A 19,771-nucleotide genomic window follows, 5' to 3' on the forward strand; every position below is an offset into this window, starting at 1 on the left:
TCATATAGCTATCTACATTGCATTTCTTATTTACATAGCAATCATCATTTCCTCATCCCTGGGAAATTTCTTTGTGAAGTAAGTAGAAATTGGTGGGGGTGGGATAAAGTAGAGATTTGGAAAAAATGGGTCTTGGAATATTTTGTGTATTTATAGAAGCTTGTTTTCACTCCTTTGTAATCCTTCTCTTTTATCATGACATCTTTCCTTCAAAGTGTGGAGAAAAACCCTCCAACAACAAAAACCCTGACACTCCTCGGTCAGAGTTAGTTCCTAACAGAAGTCATTATACTTTTTACAGAGCTGTGGTAATCTCTGGGAATTTTAGGAGGTGATTCTCAGGCTTGGGAAAAAACCAACCAAACAAGAAAACCTAAATATTTAAAATACCATTCTTGTATGGTGTGAAGCTTCCCCACCACCTTTTCTCTACTATCACCATTTCATTGCTAGTTAGAATGGGAAAAGACTGGACCTTCCATTTCACAGTATTTTACTTTTGGCTCTTTCCTATTTATTTTGATTTTGTGTTAGGATGGGTTAGACTTCTAGCAGGGATCAGAAAATATCTTGAGAAGGGATAAGAATAGAAGGAATGGTCTTGAGAAAAAAATGAGAAGAGAAGAAAAGGGAAAAAGAGAAGCAGGGTAATCACAACTTGAATGATTTTGCTTGGATTTTTCATAAGTACTATTTCTTCCAAGTTGAAAAGAAGCTTATTTTGCCTAAATTCCAAATAGAATTTTTGTCTCACAAGGTCAGTATTAACCTTTTTTTTTTTTTTTTTTTTTTTTTTTTTTTTTTGGTCAGAACAGGAGACCAGATTTAGTATAACAGAAATCTAGTAATTCTCAGGTACACTGAAGTCTTTAAATCCATAAAAATGTCAGATAGCCTAGGAATGTCTCAAAGAAGAGCAAATTATAATTTTTGTTTTATGATAATGTAGAAGAATAACACTTTATATGATTTCGTGAAGGAATAGGAGAACATGGGAAAAGGTGAAAAGGAAATAACCAAAAAAATATAGAAATGCAATAAGTAGTTATAACTTATGGAAAATTTATGGTAAATTACATTCTTACATATAAAACACACTTAGGATTTGTTATTGTTTAAAAAGTCATAGGTGTTTTTGTAATGTAAAAATCATATCCTAATATATATTTCTTGTTTTGATGTATGTAAATTGCTTTGTGATCATAAGTTAGTGTTATATATAGTATAATTATAGTATAATATTGTATATATTATAGTATATATATAGTATAATATAATAAATACAGTATAATATAATATTATTACTATAATAATAATTTATACCATAACAATATAATATAATAATGTTATTACTATATTATATGTAATATGATAACATAATAATAATCATAATAATAAAATATAATAAAATATTATTACTAAGTTCATTTTATTTTCATAGTACCTTTGGTGTGAACCAAGATAGCATGCAAAAGAGTCAAAGAATATATCCAGAAAAAATTATAATAAAAACCCTAGCATTTTAGCATTATATTCTTCCTTTCAATATAAAATTTGTCTTTCCAATATGCCTTTAAATGAATATACATCAAAGAAGATTAGCTCTCTTACTCATTAGAACCTTTAGGGTGAATTATGCTTTTTAAAGAGACAGGTGACTACAAGAAGGTCACTTCAAGAATAGGCAATGTTGTGTTGGGGTATTAGAGTTCAGGTCCAATAGGCTTAGTTCAGATTTTTAAGTTGTCAGTCACCTAATAGCTGAATGACTTGTGGCAGATCAGTTAACATTCCTGGACTTCATTTTCTTCATGTGTAAATGAGAGGTTTGGACTAGGTGACCTTAAAGGTACCTGTGGCCCTGTGACCTCACCCCCTTGTGGGAAGTCCTTCTGAGTAATTGTGGATCATTGTATTACTAAGAATAGCAAAGTCAATCATAGCTGATCATCTTACAATATTCCTATTACTTTGTACACTGTACATTTCACTTTGCTTGAGTTCATGGAGGACTTTCTAGGTTTTCTGAGAGCATCCTGCTCATCATTTCTCACTGAACAAAGAGTATATTAAATTTAATGAGAATAACAAAGATGTCCTGCTTTTCTGTGTATTTTTCTGAACTTCATTCTGTTCCCTTTTGTGATTTTTGAATGTTTTATTGACTTTTATTTCTGTTCCTTTTTTTTTTTTTTTACTATCACAAACTACCAAGATTCCCTCTTTCCACCTTTTAATTCCTCGATCCTCAAATAAAAGCCTTCCTTTGTAATTAATATGGTCAATCAAAACAAATCAACACATTGACTATATTTCCTTCTGCATCTTTAGTCTATCTCTTTATATAAATCTCAGGTTTCTCCAAATCTGTCATTTTTATATAAATTCTTACATTATATTTCATTACACTCATCTACCATAATTTTCTCAGACATTCTTCAAGTATTGGAAATCCACTTAGTTTCTAGTTTTGTGACTACTATTAATATATTATATATGTGAGTCATTCTTTTGAATTTGACCTCTCTGGGGATATGTAAATAAAGGGGCATGTATATTTTAGTAACTTTGGTGGGGAGAATGTAATTCCAAATTTCTTTCCAGTGTGGTTGAACCAATTCACATACAGCTCCACTAACAGTACATTATTTTGCCTTTCTTCCCATAGACCTTCAGCAGTTACCATTTTTATTTTTTGTTTATCTTTGTCCATCTGAAGGTTCTTGTAAAATGGAACCTCAGTCATTTTAATAACTTCTTTTAATTATTCATTAAGATCTATTTAACTCTTTTCCATAAAATGATGTTAAGTAGAAGTAGAGAGATGATTTGTGAAAGAAAATACATTTGAAAACCTTATATTGATTAAACAAAGATTTCAGCAAAATTTGTATAGAACATAATGCTTATAGGAAGCATGAGTTTCATTTTTTTTTTACAAGATAAATTCATGTACTTTTGTGAAATATTTCTTCATTTTAAAGCAGAATTATTAGTAATTTCATACTGTCTTATTATGAATTAATTTAGCAAGGGATATCATTTTAAGGAAAATGGAGAATGCTAACAGAGAATATTTATTTTTAGACTTGATCCTGTTCGGAACTGGCTGTATAAAAAAATGAATCCCAGAGAAACTGATCGTCTCATTAATTCTGTGAGTAATTGGAATGCACCAATTTAGGGTCTTCTCTATCTTCTACAAAATTTGGAATTTTTTTCTCCCAAATATAATAATTGTTGCTTTTAGTTTAATAGTTCTTATCCATATTTGTCACATAGTTGCCTAACTCCATCATGTTTCCTCTCCACCATGTTTCCTCATTGAGTGGAAATGAGCCTGTGTTCTCAAAGGCTGTGTAATCAGAACCCACCAAATGGGGACAGTTTTTAAGTCTAGGATCTGTGAGAGAGAGAGACAATGTATTTGTTAGCTGAGAACCAGACTAATATACTCAGAAACTTTTTTTTTTTGCTGTAGCAACTTGAAGGTGATGAGAGGTTATGGAAGGGTAGTTAATATCCATTAGATAACAGGTTTTTGAAGGATAACTAAATGTCTGTCTCACTTGTTGTACTGACATAGTGTTCTTTCTAGCTCCCTTTGCAACGTTCTGACTGAATTTATTTCAGACCTGTTCTCTGTGTCCCATGGACAAGCTTAGGAAAAACGGCAAAAAATCAAGTGAGGTTAAAATCTGAACCCTAAGATCTAATAATGAACACATTTTTTTTGTTTTCTTTTCTTGCCAAAGGAGCTGGGATCTCCAACCAGAGCAGAATCTTATAGTAGTGACCTGCAAGTTGAAGCATGGAGACTGACCCCTCCAGTGTATCGCCTTCGCTCTCTAGATACATTTAGAGGGTAAGTAGAAATTCCCTCAGAATTTTGTTTCTTATTTGTCTTATAAACAGAATCTTGTGCCCTTTAGAAACTCTTGGATGTGATAGAAGGTATTTAGGTATGATGAGATTGATCACATTGTTTGGATCCTGGTATCCCCCATACCTGACATGTACTCTTTGTCATTTCAGCCTGTTAAATCTTACCCATCCTTGAAGATTCAGCTCTGATGCCATCTCTTCTGTGAAATGTTTCCTGATTCCTCTCATCTTCTCCTTCCTTAAACATTTTATAATACTTAGTTTCCCTCTTTCATATTTGCCATAATCCAATCAGTATTACAGTTTTTTGTGTTCTTGTTCTATCCCTACTTCCACTAAGATTCTAGTTAGGTCTATTAGGTAGTGCAGAGGATGTAATGGCCAGGCCTAGAGTCAGGAAGATTCATTTTCTTGAGTTCTAACTAAATAGCCTTGGACACTTATTAACAAACAGTGTGATCCTGACCAAGTCATTTAACTCTGTTTATCTCAGCTTCTTCATCTGTAAAATAAGATGGAGAAGAAAATGACAAACTATTCCAGTATCTTTGTCAAGAAAACCCCAAATGGGGTCATGAAGAGTAGGACATGACTGAAACAATTGAACGATAACAACAAAATTTGCATATTATAGATACTAATACAACATTGTTGTTTTTAAATGAAAACTTGACATCTTTCAAAACAACCCAGATGCTTCCTTCATTGCCTTTTATTATATCCATTTCCTTTTCCCTTTCTGTTCCATCATCTTTCAAGAAAAGACACTTGCACAGGGGAACATAGAACTTTGTGGTAAAAGTAAGTTATATGCTAAGAGTTCTGAAGAATGGCTTCAGAACACACCAAAGTATAATTAACAAGCTTTTATCCTTAGAGGTACCATCTTCTTTTTCCAGTGATATATTAGCACCACCTCAAATTCCCTCTGATCTATCACAGCTCCTAAATAATATGGGTAAAAGAATACTTTCAAGTGATCTATTCTAATAGGTAAAAATTATCAGGCAATCTAACTTCTTACTCATAAACCCCATTTGTACAAGTCAGTCAGTCAGCCAACAAGACCCTGTTCTATGCCAGACACCACTGATGCTGGGATGCTGAGAAGCTGTTAAAATAAGACTTCTCTTTGTGGGTATAAAATGTTTATGTGTTTAGTCTTCCACACTATCTTGGTATGTGGACTCTGCATTCTTTGTATTTTCTTGCTTCTTTTAGGATTGCTCTCATCATCATGGTTTTTGTGAATTATGGCGGAGGAAAATACTGGTTCTTCAAACATGAGAGCTGGAATGGTAAAGTATTTGTTAGTCAGTTTCATGACCTTCCTCCTTTATGTTGTTTATCTTCAAGATGGTTAGTCCACTAAAGTCAGTTATTTTGTGAGATTTTATATCTCTTTGCAGACCGTGGACCCATAAAAAAGGTCCAACAATAAGAACTAATAGTGTTTATAGGTGTTTCTTGATAAAATGGCTTCTGAGACTGTAGGGAGATAACAATAATTTGGCCTTTTATTGTTTTTGCCATATTCGATGTCTGCTTTCATTACAAATCCTTGTACTCTTCAGTATTGTATTTTAACATCTTAACTTCCAAATTGTCACCTTTATTAAGGTGCTAGGAACCTTCTGTGTTACCCTGAATAATTCTTGTAAAACCTAATTTAGTAGTTAAGTGATTACTATTAGCCCTTAGGACTCTGCTTTAAAATGATATTCTTCCCTTTCAGTGCTCTAATTCCTTGTTTCTGGATCATTGCTTTCTTACAGTAGTTGCTCACAATAAATGCTTTTGACTCATAGACATAACAAAGGATATTTTTTCAGTAGAGTTTTCTTCAAAAAAATGTGGAATGAGATTTCCACATTTCTTTTATATGTGGAAGGTTTGTTCATTTGCATAGTACTCTGTGGGTCAAAGGGTCATAGATCCAGAGTAGGGAAGGAGCTAGTTGTTCTGACACCTTTTCTTTAAAGTCCAGATAGTCAGAAGATTCTACATCCACTTTCATAATTAGAAAGGATGCTCATGTCAGAGCCCATTTTCCTTACTATTGTTGTATTGTTTTTCAGGTTTGACTCTTGCAGACCTGGTGTTTCCATGGTAAGTTGGCAGTGCCTTTTCCTTCCCCATCTACTCTAATATCCAAGAGCATTTCTATCCAGATTATATCAGAGCTTTATTCTGAGGCCATTCTTGAGGTTTATAGCATGAGTTTTTTGCTTCTAGACTTTGTGTGACATTAAATTCCATGTAAACTATAAACAATCCTTGTTTTTAGGGATCATTTAACTATTTGTTGTTCAGGACATTGTTGCTTCAGGAAAGAAGCCAAAGGAAGCCAAGAAAAGTAATGTCTTAGTCAAAATATATAATATAATTATTAACAATATTATAAATAATATTATATAACATAAAATTTCTCTAAGAAGTTCAGTTAGTTTTCTGTGTTCTATTTGTTTTAAGTATCAAGGAAGTTTATTTAGAGAATAAAAAGATGTGGTTCAATAGGTTTTCTAAGATCATTTTAAAAAACATTTAGCAAGCATTTGTCTGTTCTTTCCTTTGGAAAAAGGAAAAAAAAATTAAATCCTTATAACAAATATCCATAATCAAGCAAAACAAATCCCCTCCATTGGCTGTCTCCAAAATATATATGTTTCATTCTGCATCTTCAGTCATAACTTTTCTATTGAGGAATGGGTTGTGGTTTCCTTGTTAGTCTTTTGGAGCCATGAATAGTCATTGCATTGATCCAGATTTCAGGTAGCTGCTTTGGCTTGTAGTTTGAAAGAAAGTTATCTCCCCTTTTTTTCTGGTTCAGGAGCCAGGGATGGATTTAGGAAAGGTGAGAATACAAGTTTTCTGTTTCTCCTTCAGAGAATTTTAAGGGCAAATTATTTAGATTCCTATAATTTTATTTTCTGTTTCCAAAGTGCTCGAATAGTCAGTCATTGGGAATTTCTGGTAGTGTTCACAGATGTACTTTTGACGCAGAATTTGAAGACACCCTCTCCAGGAATTAAAAAAGCCCCAATAATGGGCACCTTCTTTGTCACCTATTGCTTTTTTTTTTTTTAAATAATTTATTAATTTTATGATTATAATTTTTTTTGACAGTACATATGAATGGGTAATTTTTTTTTACAACATTATCCCTTGTATTCACTTTTCCATATTTTCCCCTCCCTCCCCTAGATGACAGGCAATCCCATATATATTAAATGTGTTACAGCATATCCTAGATACAATATATGTGTGTAAAACCAAATTTCTTATTGCTCGGTAAGAATTAGATTCCAAAGTTATAAGTAACCTGGGTAAAAAGACAATAGTGCAGACATTTTACACTCCTTTCCCAGTGTTCCTTCTCTGTGTCACCTATTGTTAACCAATTCTTCTTCTTTTGTTTAAGGTTTGTGTTTATTATGGGTTCTTCCATTGCCATCTCCCTGAGCACCATGCTGCGACGGGGATGTTCCAAATGGAAGCTGCTGGGAAAAATCCTGTGGAGGAGTCTTCTGCTCTGTGTGATTGGAATCTTCATTGTGAATCCTAATTATTGTCTTGGCCCCTGTGAGTAATTGTTTTACTTCTGTTAAAAAAGCGAATACACAAGTTGGAAGGTGAAAATTAAATAGTATGATGTAAAGGGAAGATGTTTAATTTCAAATGCTTATCAGCATAAAGAGTGAATTAATATGAATACATTTACTTCCCATTACACTTTTTAGTTTAGGAAAAGGAGCTTTTTTGGATAGTCATGGAATATCAGAGAGATGGAAATGGGGGCATCAAAAACTCTTCATTTTACAACTGAGATATTGAGAGATTAGGGGACTGTGAGGTTTCATATCTAGACAATGACAGTATCAGTGTTTCTACACACATATGTGTGCATATATGTGTATGTATATATACACAAAGCTCTATACATAAATATAAACACACATGCATGTGTACAAACATGCACATACAAAACACACACATGAATAAAATACAGAAACAAAGAGAGTGAGTTGCTAAGTGCTTAAGATAGAAAGACATCAATGAAACAGTCTGCTCTGAAGGAGTTTATGTTCTAATGGAAGAGACAACAGGGGCATATATAGGTATATCTTGCATGTATCTTGTAAGATACTATACATAAAAGTAAGTAATGGGTAATCTTTTAGAAGTGGGTACTAGAACCCAAGTATTTTAACACTTTAGCATTTTTTCTGTCATACCCCATAGTTACCATAGTTTCAGTAATTTTCATAATGAGGGTTTTTTGTTGCTGACCCACAAATTCAGCTAGGTGGTTCTTATGGCTAGAACACTGGGTCTGGAGTTAGGAAGACCTATTTCAAATCCAGCTTCACATATGTATTAGCTGTGTGACTTGGACATGTCATTTCACCCTGTTTACTTTAGTTTCTTCATTTGTAAAATGAGCTGGAGAAGAAAACGAGAAACCCATTCTAGTATCTTTGCCGAGAGGAATTAGATGTGATTAAACAATCCATCTTCATTTCTTGCATGGTGGTTGAGATGCCTTTAAGGAATCATGCCTCTTGATCCAATTTAATGCTCTTATTTATCACTGGGGCATGGAGCCTGAAGGAAGGATTTGAGGCACACGACATAATCTCTCAATCTCAACAAAAGGGCATTGTGTTTATTACTGAAGGGGGTACAAAGAAGTGTAAGATTCATTACACAATCTTATCTATGGAGATAAGATACTTGGTACAGATGGGGGAGAGTGTTTTGAGTAGGGCAAATGCTATGAACAAAGAGACCATGAAGTTCTGGGATCAGCAAATGGGCTAGTATGGCTTTTGCAGAGAGGTTCTTGTAGAAGAATAATCGGAGATAAGGTGGAACCACATGGGGCAAAGATTTGGAGTTAGGCTAAGGCATTGATTTCCTTTCCTTAGACAAGAAAGCACCTTTACAGATCTCAAGCAGAAAAGTGCATAAGTGAAGAGGTGTTTTAATGGGATTCATCTGGCAGTGATGGATAGATGGCTTGGTGTTGGGACTGGAGACACAGAATCCTACAAGTTAAAGGTTTTAATTAGGAGTAGGCAACATGGATATGAAAATAAAGAGGACTGATTTGAGGGACTTGGTGAAAGAATAATAAATAAAACTTGGTGATTAGATTGAATGTGTGTAGCAGTTATGAGAGGGAGGCAGGTGTCAATGATAATTGAAGATTCCAGCTTTGGTGACTAAGAGATGGTGGCACATGAACAGAAATCAGAAAGTAAGGAGGAAAAATGAGATGTTGAGATTTTTTGCTTGTTTGTTTTTTGTTTTGGTGGGGTGCTGGTTCAGCACTGGTTTTTGAGTTTGTTTTTCTACATTTTAAATTTCATCTAATAGAGGTAGCATGTTGCATTGAAAAGAGTGTAAATTTGGAGTTCAAGGACCCAGGTTCAAATCCAAATTTTGCTACTTATAACTTGTGTGATGTCTGGAAAGTCATTTTAATTCCTTGGGCTTTTGTCTTGTATTTAAAATGATGGACTTGGATGAAATGACCTGGAAGTTTCTTTCTAGCTCTAAATCTATGCACCTAATTCAGCAAGTGTTTATGATGATTTGCTTAATATATAAGACAATGCTGCTAAGAGTTGTAGAAGGCAAAAATAAGTATTTTATGCCATTGTTACCCTGCAGAGCTTAAAATCTAATTGGGGAAATGAGACACTCACATGAGTCACATTTATAAGGCAGTGTGTAAGTACTTCATGACTGGGACAGCTAGATGCTGCAGGGGGTGGTTGTTTTAGGGAAGGGGAGATCAAGGGACAGGTAGATAGTGCAGTAGATAGAGCATCTGGCCCAGAGTCAGGAAGACCTGAGTTCAAATCTGGATTCAGATTCTTATTAACTGTGTGACCCTGATCAAGTCATTTAATCCTGTTTGCCACAGTTTGCTCATGTGTAAAATGAGCTGGAGAAGGAAATTGCAAATCACTCCATTGTCTTTGCCAAGAAAACCCCAAATGGGGACATGGAGAGTTGGATATTACTGAAATGATTTACAACACTAGAGAGACTTTTCCTTGATATATCCCTGGTCTAACTTCAGATTCTTTAGTGACTAGAGTCCAGAAGACTCAGGTGTAAGTTGTGTATTCATCTCCAAATGCTTCTAAAGATCTATTTAGGCATAGCATAGTTAAGCTTTCTTTCTTTTTTTTTAAATTCTTTTTTTATAATAGCTTTTTATTTTTAAAATACATGCAAAGATAGTTTTCAACATTCATCCCTGCAAAATCTTGTGTTTCAATTTTTTCCCTCCCCTAAAAAACAAGTGATCCAATATAGGTTAAACATGTGCAATTCTTTTAAACATATTTCCACATTTATCATTCTGCACAAGGAAATTCAGATCAAAAAAAGGGAAAAAATAAGAAAATGAGAAAAAGCAAGCATACAACAATAGTTAGAATTTCTTGCAGACAAAAATAATTATGGTTCTTCTATGAAATAAGATATGCTGGCTAACAATCTAATATGCATTTTCTCCAGTGTCCTGGGATAAGCTGCGCATCCCTGGTGTGCTTCAGCGCCTAGGATTGACCTACCTTGTGGTTGCAGTTCTAGAGCTTCTCTTTGCCAAAGCCGTACCCGAAAACAGTGCTATGGTGAGACACTCTACTTTGTATAAAGAATATTCTGCGATTCAGTGATGATTATTTTTTTCTTCCCAAATTCTGAACTTTACTACTGCCAAATGAAATGATCATGTCCAGATACAAAGTAGAACAGGACTGGACATGAACATACATATCTTCAAAAGTACAACTTGCTTTTCCTTTTAAGTGAATATTAAATTCAATGAACAATTTAAGTAAATATTAAATTCAGTTCTCCCAAATCCCCTCTGATCAAATTGAAAGAAAAACAACTATGGATCAGAAATGAATAGTCAAGCAGAACAAACCCTATATTGAACATATCCAAAACTTGTGTGTGTCAACTATGCAACTGTTAGGAGTTGTGCACCATGTTTCACTATTGGTCTTTTGGATTCACAGTTTGTCATTTTGTTGATCAAAGTTAAGTTTTTCAAGATTGTTTGCCTTTATTATATTATTGTATAAATTTTTCTCTCTATTTACTTTTCTCTGCATAATTTCACAAATGTCTTTCAAGATTTATGTGAAATTGTCATTTTTTTCATTTCTTATTGTTGTTTTGTTTTGTTTTTTGCTGAGGCAATTGGGGTTAAGTGATTTTCCCAGGGCCACACAGCCAGGAAGTGTTAAGTGTCTGAGGTCCTCCTGATTTCAGGACTGGTACTCTGTTCACTTCACCACCTAGCTGCCCTGTTTTTTTTCATTTCTTAAAGTGAAATAATACTGCATTTTACATATATACCAAAATTTGTTCTGCCATTCTCCATTTGATGGGGCTTCCATCTTTTCCCCTTAATATCTAGTTCTTTATTCCTACAAAAAGGAGCTGTGATATATGTTAAATTTTTATATATTATCCCTTTTCTCATTCTTGGATCTCTTTGGCTTATTAGCCTACTAGTGGTTATCACTGGGTTAAAGGGTGTGTGACTTTTTGGATTTAGTTACAAATTGCTTTCCAGACTTCTAGATCAATTTATAGCACCAATAGTGTTTTTAATGTGCCTAGTTTCCCACAGCCCTCCAACATTTCCCCTTTTTTGTCATAAAAATTGTTCATGTTATCTGCTTTTTTCCTTTCTGTTCTATATTTGATCATGAACTCTTCTCCTATACATATTTGCTGTAGGCATTTTATTCCATTGACCTTTTAATTTGCTTATGGTATGGCTTTTTATATCTAGGTCATAGATTTATTTGGAACTGTCCTTGTTAATATGATAGGAAATGTTGGTCTACTTTAAACTTAATTTCTGCCGAACTGCTTTCTATATTTCCCAACATTTTTGTGTACAGTAGTCTTTTTTCCTAGAAGCTGGAAGCCTTGGAATTTTCCTAATCTGCTCAATTGATTGATTTTTCTAATTTTTTAAAACCAGTATCTAAGAGTTCTGATAATTACTGCTTGCACTGCTGGGCCCCTGTTCACTTTTTTTTTTTTTTTTTTTTTCTTTTTGGTCCCTCTAGCTGAAATTTGTTATGTTACATCCCCATAAGGTAACCCTATGATAGTAACTGGTTTGGCACTACATAGATTCATTAGCTCAGCTGTTATTGTTATTTTTATGATAATGGCTCATCCCACTTAAGAATAGATAATATCTCTTCAGCTATCCAGGTCTCTATTTCTAGAAAGAGTATTTTGTGTTTGTAGTCAAATAGCAGCCTGGTGTTTTCAAGGGCATTTACAATATAGTTCCCAGCCCTGTGATAATGTACCATTTCAGTATTATCTGTCCTTATCATATGTCAATTTCTTACTCAGGGAAGCTATTTTTAAAAAAGATTTTGTTGGCATATTTTGTTTTTATATTACCTACACTTCTCTTTGTATTCCTTTCTTTTTTCCCTTCCCAGGCAGACATCTCTTATTTAAAATATTTTTTTAGAAGAAGAAAAAAAAATTCAGTTAAATAACGTATGGAAAAAAATCTGACAGTATGTGTAATGTCCCACATCCCATGGACTCCTTCAAAGGAACCAAATAAAGGGACAGTGTTTTCTCATGTTTCATAACTCAGATGCAAAAGAATTAAATAATCTCACTTCATCACTACCAAACTAACAGGATAATTTAATCTCTAGGCGCAGAGACTTGTTTCTCCTTGTAGTCTTCATTATTGGTACAGAGGACTTGTGTCTGTAACATTTCATTGATAATATAAAACTGGTTCAAGTCTTGCTCAGAGATTGAGCTGCTACTTTTATTTTTATTTTTTAAATTTATTTTATTATTATTTTTTTTCCCCCTGAGGCTGGGGTTAAGTGACTTGCCCAGGGTCACACAGCTAGGAAGTGTTAAGTGTCTGAGACCAGATTTGAACTCAGGTCCTCCTGAATTCAGGGCTGGTGCTCTATCCATTGCGACACCTAGCTGCCCCAAGCTGCTACTTTTAAAGCATAGTCATTAATGTACTTCCTGTGTGTTTTCTACTTCCCTTTTTGCAAATATTTGATCTGAGTGGTTTTCTGTGTCTTCTGTAGGAGGTGAACTATATGCAGAGATTAGCCCATCACCAGCAGGTTAGGTAACAGGTAGTCTTTGACCAAAGCAACCCCTGAGGGGGAAAAAAGGAAAATCCAAAGTGACCTCCTCAGTTCTATGTAGCTCTGCTTCTGTAAGAACAATGGCTGGGTGATGGAAAAGGGGAGAGAGGTTGCTAAGAATTGCATAGTTTTTCAGGTAAACACAAATTTTCTATTGGTCTTCTGTATATGATATCTCTCTCCAAATAACCAACAAGTTGATATACTTCTAGAGGATTTGAATCATTTCAGCTAGCAGTCAGAGATATGAGAGTATGACTATGGACATATCACTTAACCTTTCTCTCAGTCTCAGTTTCCTCATTTGTAAAATGGAGACAATGATAACATATACAGGAGTCACAGGATTGTTTTGGTGATCAAATAAGAAAATTATTAAGTATTTTGTAAACATTAGAAAGCTGTGTAAATGTTTTTATATCATCACCATTATTATTATAATTATGATAATTATTCTTATATTTTTGCTTTAAGCGAAACCAGAAGATATAAGGAAGTAGCTGTTAAACCGAAAAATGACTCAAGGGTTTTTTTTTTTTTGTTTTTTTTTTTTTCTTTAGAGAGGCTTAAAAATAAAAGGGCAGAGTTGCTTTCATCATGTGCCCCAATGCAGCAGGAAGTATCATTTCATAAGATGCTTGGTCATCTTCCCTTTCAATGCTCATGATGAGCATAAGCAAAAAGGCCACCCTAAGGATAATTGCAGCTCGTACAGCGATATCCACTAAAAAAGATGAAAAAGTGGAGAAATTCTGTGAAGAGTACATCAGAATCCTCCAAACCAAATCAGCCTTTCTGTTTTTTGCTCATTGACTACAGCCCAAAGATGAATACAGACAGAGAAAGGAGCAGAATGATATCCCATATCTTCATGGTTCCTTTCCTGAATAGTCAGAATAGTTTAAATTGCATTTACACTACTTGGATAAACCATCTCCCTTGAAAAAACTATTGCAGTATCAGTTCTGCTGGAAATATTTATTTGTTCTCTTTTGATGGCCTTAATCATTCATTTAGAGTCAATCAATCACAGACATTTATTAGGAATTTGCCATATGAGGTATTTAAAGGATCTTTCTTTAATTTTTTCTGCCCCTTAGTATAGGTAGATTTTTATTAGCAGATTTAACATTGTATCTTGAATTTTCCTGGTTTTTCCTATAATGATCTTTTAACATTCACAGTAATAATAAACGGCATTTACATAGCATTTTAAAGTTTGTATTTAGACATGTCATTTGATATGTTCCGTTAGGTTCTGTTATTATACCCATTTTGTTGATGAGGAAAACTGAAATTGAGGTATAAGTGACTTGTGTAGGGCCACACAGATTATAGAGTCTTAACTGTGGCACCATGTCCAAGGCTCTCCCTATTATGCCATAATTTATGCTTTCAGACTGATATTTTAAAATTTTGAGACAGTTGGTGGCTGGATATACAGCTCTGAATGTCAGGAAAACCTAAGTTCGGATCCAGCTTCAAATACATCCTGACTCCATGATCTCCTAGCTCCTACCTCCAAATCCATCCTGCCCATTCGGGGCGGGGCCCTTAACTCAGTTTCCCTATCTGTAAAATTAGGATAATAATAGTACTTCCTTTCCAGGGTTGTTTTGAGAATAAGTTGAGATAATATTGGTAAAGGGCTATGCAAATTATATAAATGTTAATTATTATTATAATCATGTCATTTACGTAGGCACTGTAACTTGGAATAAAGCTGAAAGTATCTCAGTTTACATTGAAATTACATTCCTCTGCATATGGTTCATGGGAGGCAGTGCATAGTTGAGGGTACAAGCCTGACTTTAGGATTCAACCATAAGTCATTCAACCCTCTCGATGCTCCCAGACAGTTGGATCTTTAAATTCTTGACATATGTGACCTGCTTTAATGAAGGGAGTTTCTGCACTGAATATTCTTTTCACTAATGAAATCACACGTCTGAACATCAGCCTTAGAGACTGATAGCTCATCATTTCTGTAGGAAATGGATCTAATCCAGGACTGGTTTATTAGCTGTAATGAGTTTATTCTGTATCTACTGGCCCCCTCCAACCCTCTTCCTGACCATTTCCTGTCACCAGGGATATTTTGTAGGAATTTAACCATAATGTTTTAATTGTTTAATTTCCTGGTGTGACTAAATATTCTGCAACTTACAGCATGACTTAAATGTATTATTTACTTGTGTGATTTCATTTAGGAAATTTTAAACTGTATGTGTGCTGGAAGCTAGATGAAACATCACTGAGGGCTGTTAAATAAAGCCTGTCATAGAGTCTTTGAAAATTGATTTTTCTTAATGCTTTCATTGTGATTCTTCATAGAACAAGCAGCATAGAACCCATGGAAATTCATCTCTCATTTTCATCATCTCAAAAATAGAGTCCGTGAGTTGAAGGTGACTTGTCTAGAATATTACACAAGGGGCAGCTAGGTGGTACAGTGGATAGAGCACCAGCCCTGAAGTCAGGTGGACCTGAGTTCAAATTTGGCCAGAGACACTATGCTTCTTGGCTGTGTGACCCTGGGAAAGTCACTTAACTCCAGTTGCCTCAGGGGGGAAAATGAATAGTAGAATATTACATAAAGCTCATTTTTGTAGTCAGTCTTATTTCGCTTTCTGCCATTCACAGTGGAGAGGTCCTGTTCTTCTTTTCAGGATATCATCTCTTACTGGCCACAATGGATTTTCATTCTGATGTTGGAAGCCGTTTGGGTGTGTGTGACCTTCTTGTTACCAGTTCCTGGCTGCCCAACGTGAGTAAACTCTCTTTGCTTTTTGCAGATATTAAAAAGGAGAGGCCAGGGTGCAGAGTGGGTACAGTCCTGGATTTGGCCTTTCATGGGAACACTTGAGGTTTTTATGCTGTATCTGATACTTGTTGACTGTGTGACTCTGAGCAAATCCCTTACCTCTCTGAGCCCCAGTTTTCTAACCTGTAAAATGAGGGGAATAAAAATAATATTAGTTGTAGTAGTAGTAGTAGTGGTGGTAGTAGTAGTAGTAAAAAGCAGCAACAGCAGGAGTAATAGTGAAGCTCAGGATAGTTAGACAGCTCAAATGAGAAAGCATCCAAGAAAGTACTTCCCATCTTTTAAAGGGCATTGTAAATACCAATTATTGTTATTCCTGTCATGATAGCACTTTTCTCCTGCATATTATGAATTTTACTTTTTCAGAGCTATTTTTGGCAAATAAATCTTTCCTCTGCCAACTCTCTACCATGTAAAAAGCTTATAGAGAGAAATCTGCAGTTTGTCCTGAGAAATGTTTTGATATAGTTTTTTAATTATCTTTTGGAATGGGAATTGTCAGATTTAATAACAATTAATAGCAAAGGCCTCCCTAAAGAGGCCTCTCCTGATGCTTACAGCTGTTGATGCTCACCATCTCCTGCCCTCTTAAAATATTTTGACTTTATTTATATTTGTCCATGTTGAACTTTGGCAGGTTCTCTCTCTCTTTTTAACTTTGGATCTCCAGTGCCTGATACCCAGTAAGAGCTTAATAAATGCTCCTTGAATTGTTGAATCAAATTAATGTAAACTTTATTTTTTAAAAAATTCTTTATAACACAACAGTATTTTGTAAATAGTACTTTATTTTTTTCCAATTATATGTAAAGACAAATTTTAACATATATTTTTTAAAAAGTTTCAAATTTTCTCCTTTCCTCTCTTTTCCAAACTTCCCTTAGAAGGTAAGCAATTTAATATAGGTTCTATATGTGCAATAATGCAAAAGATATTCCAAAATTAGTCCATTGTGGAAAAAGAAATATACCAAGAGGAAAAAACCCCATCTAAAGAAAGTGAAAATATTATACTTTGGTTTATATTCAAACTGCATTCAAACTGGATGTATGTAACATTTTTCCTTATAATTGTTTAGTAACAGTCCTAACATAACTGTCATTGTGTTGCTGAGAAGAGCTAAATCACAGATAGTTGATCAGTTACTATGTACCACATTCTCTTGTCTTTATATATTTCACTTTGTATCACTTCATATAAATCTTTCCAAGTTTTTCTGAAAACAACCTACTCTTTATTTTTTATAACAGTAGTATTCCATTACATTCATATATTCCAACTTGTTCAACCATTCTCTAATTGATCGGCATCCCTTCAGTTTCCAATTCTTTGCCCCTACAAAAAGAACTGCTCCAAGTAGTTTTCTACAAATAGATACTTTCCCTTTTTTTGATCTCTCTGGCATACAGTGATATTGCTGGATCAAACAGTGTGCATAGTATGATTGCCCTTTGGTCCTAATTTCAAATCGCTCTCCATAATAGAAACACTTCACAGCTCCACCTGCAGTAGAGTTCCAGTTATAAACATGATTCTTACACTTCTGTGATGGGCAAAAAGTTCAATCAATCAATTAATGAGGGTTCATTAAGTACCTGCTAGGTACCAGGCACTTCAGCAAGATGCTGGGAATACACAGACAAAAATGGAGCAGTTCCTGCCCTCAAAGTGCTTGTGTTCTTTTTTTTTTTTTTTTTTTTTTTTTTTAATAATAACTTTTTATTTTTCAAAATATACTCAAAGATAGTTTTTAACATTTACCCTTATAAAACCTTGTGTTCAAAATTTCTCTTCCCCCACTCCCTCCTCTAGACAGTAAGTAATCCATATATTTCCACATTTATCATGCTACACAAGAAAAATCATATCAAAAAGGAAAAAAAAAAGCAAGCAACAACCAAAAAGGTGAAAATATTGTGTTGTGACCCACATTTAGTTCCCATAGGACTCTGGATGCAGATTATTCTCTCACCAATCTTTTGAGATTGTCTGAATCATCTCATTGTTGAAAAGAGCCAAGTCTATCAGACTTAGTCATTATATAATCTTTATATATAATATATACATATACATTATATATAATATAATTATAATTATTTATATATATATATATATATAAATAATAATTGCTGTGTACAATGATCTCCTGGTTCTGCTCAGCTCACTCAGCATCAATTAATGTGAGTCTCTCCAGGCCTCTCTGAAATCATCCTGCTAGTTGTTTCTTATAGAACAATAATATCCCATAACATTCATATACTATAACTTATGTAGCCATTCCCCAGCTGATGGGCATCCACTTAGTTTTCAGGAAACTTACATTCTATTAGAGGAGGTGTATCTCTGTCTGTGTATGTACACGTATGCATGCATGTGTGTATGGATATATAAATGTACATAGATTTATAAGTATAGGTACATAAATGCCCATAGACATATATACATATATGTATCTATATACATACATCTTTTCTAATAGGATATAAGCTTCTTGAGGACAGGAATAGTTCCATTTTTGTTTTTATCTACTTCATTATAGTTAGATATAAATATATGTACATGTATATGAATATACATGTCTATATGTTTACTCACAAGAGATAGAAGATAATTTGATATGAAGGGACTCAAAAAGCTTTTGTGTAAAAAATAGTATTTAAGTTTACTCTTTGAAGAAAATCAAGTGTTCCAAGAGGCAGAGGTAAGGAGGGTTGCATTCCAAGAATGGAAATGGAAGATGGAGTGTTGTGTCAAGTATAGTAAGAAGGCTCAACAAGATATCAACATTTCATTACATAGGGAATTGAAGATTTAGAGGTGGAAGTAACCATAGAAATCATCTAATCCAACCCATTTTACAAATGGGAAATTGAAGCTCTGTAAGGTTTGCATTTATAAATAGTTCATCTAATTATGTATTTAATACTTTTGTTATTTATTATTAATGTATTCTGTATTTTATAAATTTAATATTCGTGATTTCATCCATAAATTTATTATTGTTATTCTTTATGAGGTTTCATAAAGTAGGAATTTACTTTTTATTCTCTCTAGCGGTTATCTTGGTCCTGGTGGTATTGGAGACTTTGGAAAATACCCAAATTGTACTGGAGGAGCTGCTGGCTACATTGATCGTTTGTTTCTGGGAGAAGATCACATTTACCAGCATCCCTCTCCTAATGTGAGTAAAATTAATTCATCCTTGAAGAAGTGAAAGGAAGATAAAAGGATAGTTCATTGAAAACAGCCTGTACTCAATTGTGGCTCATTTTAATTGTGGACTACTTTTTGCTTCTGGTTGTTTCTGTTATGTGAATTTTAAAAAATCTTTGGGTTACAAAATTAGACAAAAGTGGATCAGATATGGAGCATGGCAAGTTATGTTGCAGGTAAATGTTTTCTAATTGTTTCATCCTAATGTTAAAAATTAGGAGAGAGAGAGAGTGAGCATAGTGTCATGAAGATTGTGCAGAGCTAAGCTTATAAGCCTTAGGGGCTTATTAAGTGAACTAAACTTGGCACCATCATTTTATTGGTAGTATTTTCTTATGTTTCTGTGTTAAAGTAAAGTAGGTTAACATTTACATATGATCTGTATATGCTCTGCTATCTTAGGTCCACAGGATATTTCATCACTGGAGTCCTTCCTGAAATTTTTCTATTGAAGCTTTGTTTAGGAGCTCTATGTTTAGGGAAAGACCCTTTTTTAAAAAAAACCTTATTTTTGTTGATTTTTTAAAATATCATCTTAATTTCCAAATATATCCTTGCTCCAGCTTCTACCAGAAGAACCATCTCTTGTGACAGAAATTAAGAAGAAAAAAAAAAAGAATAAAGGAAAAGAAAAACAGACCAATAAAACCAACCAACC

General features: G+C 34.1%; 2 protein-coding genes across 3 annotated transcripts in view; one reads left to right on the forward strand and one right to left on the reverse strand.

Annotated features, from left to right (window-relative positions):
* The window catches only part of HGSNAT (heparan-alpha-glucosaminide N-acetyltransferase), a 43,787-nt gene that overhangs the window by 17,094 nt on the left and 6,922 nt on the right, over positions 1-19,771 (forward strand). For both annotated transcript variants that reach the window (XM_074287422.1, XM_074287423.1), the window contains exons 5-13: positions 9-78; positions 3,088-3,157; positions 3,756-3,865; positions 5,107-5,183; positions 5,964-5,994; positions 7,307-7,467; positions 10,420-10,535; positions 15,746-15,843; positions 18,955-19,081. In XM_074287422.1, the coding sequence (XP_074143523.1) occupies positions 9-78; positions 3,088-3,157; positions 3,756-3,865; positions 5,107-5,183; positions 5,964-5,994; positions 7,307-7,467; positions 10,420-10,535; positions 15,746-15,843; positions 18,955-19,081 (860 nt within the window). The remainder of the gene's footprint in view (positions 1-8; positions 79-3,087; positions 3,158-3,755; positions 3,866-5,106; positions 5,184-5,963; positions 5,995-7,306; positions 7,468-10,419; positions 10,536-15,745; positions 15,844-18,954; positions 19,082-19,771) is intronic.
* The window catches only part of INTS10 (integrator complex subunit 10), a 67,592-nt gene continuing 63,801 nt past the window's right edge, over positions 15,981-19,771 (reverse strand). The window contains exon 18 of the mRNA XM_074287420.1: positions 15,981-16,023. Coding sequence (XP_074143521.1) covers positions 15,996-16,023 — 28 coding nt within the window. The 3' untranslated portion in view covers positions 15,981-15,995. The remainder of the gene's footprint in view (positions 16,024-19,771) is intronic.

The sequence above is a fragment of the Sminthopsis crassicaudata genome, chromosome 2 (assembly GCF_048593235.1).
Source record: "Sminthopsis crassicaudata isolate SCR6 chromosome 2, ASM4859323v1, whole genome shotgun sequence".
NCBI classification, from domain to species: Eukaryota; Metazoa; Chordata; class Mammalia; order Dasyuromorphia; family Dasyuridae; genus Sminthopsis; species Sminthopsis crassicaudata.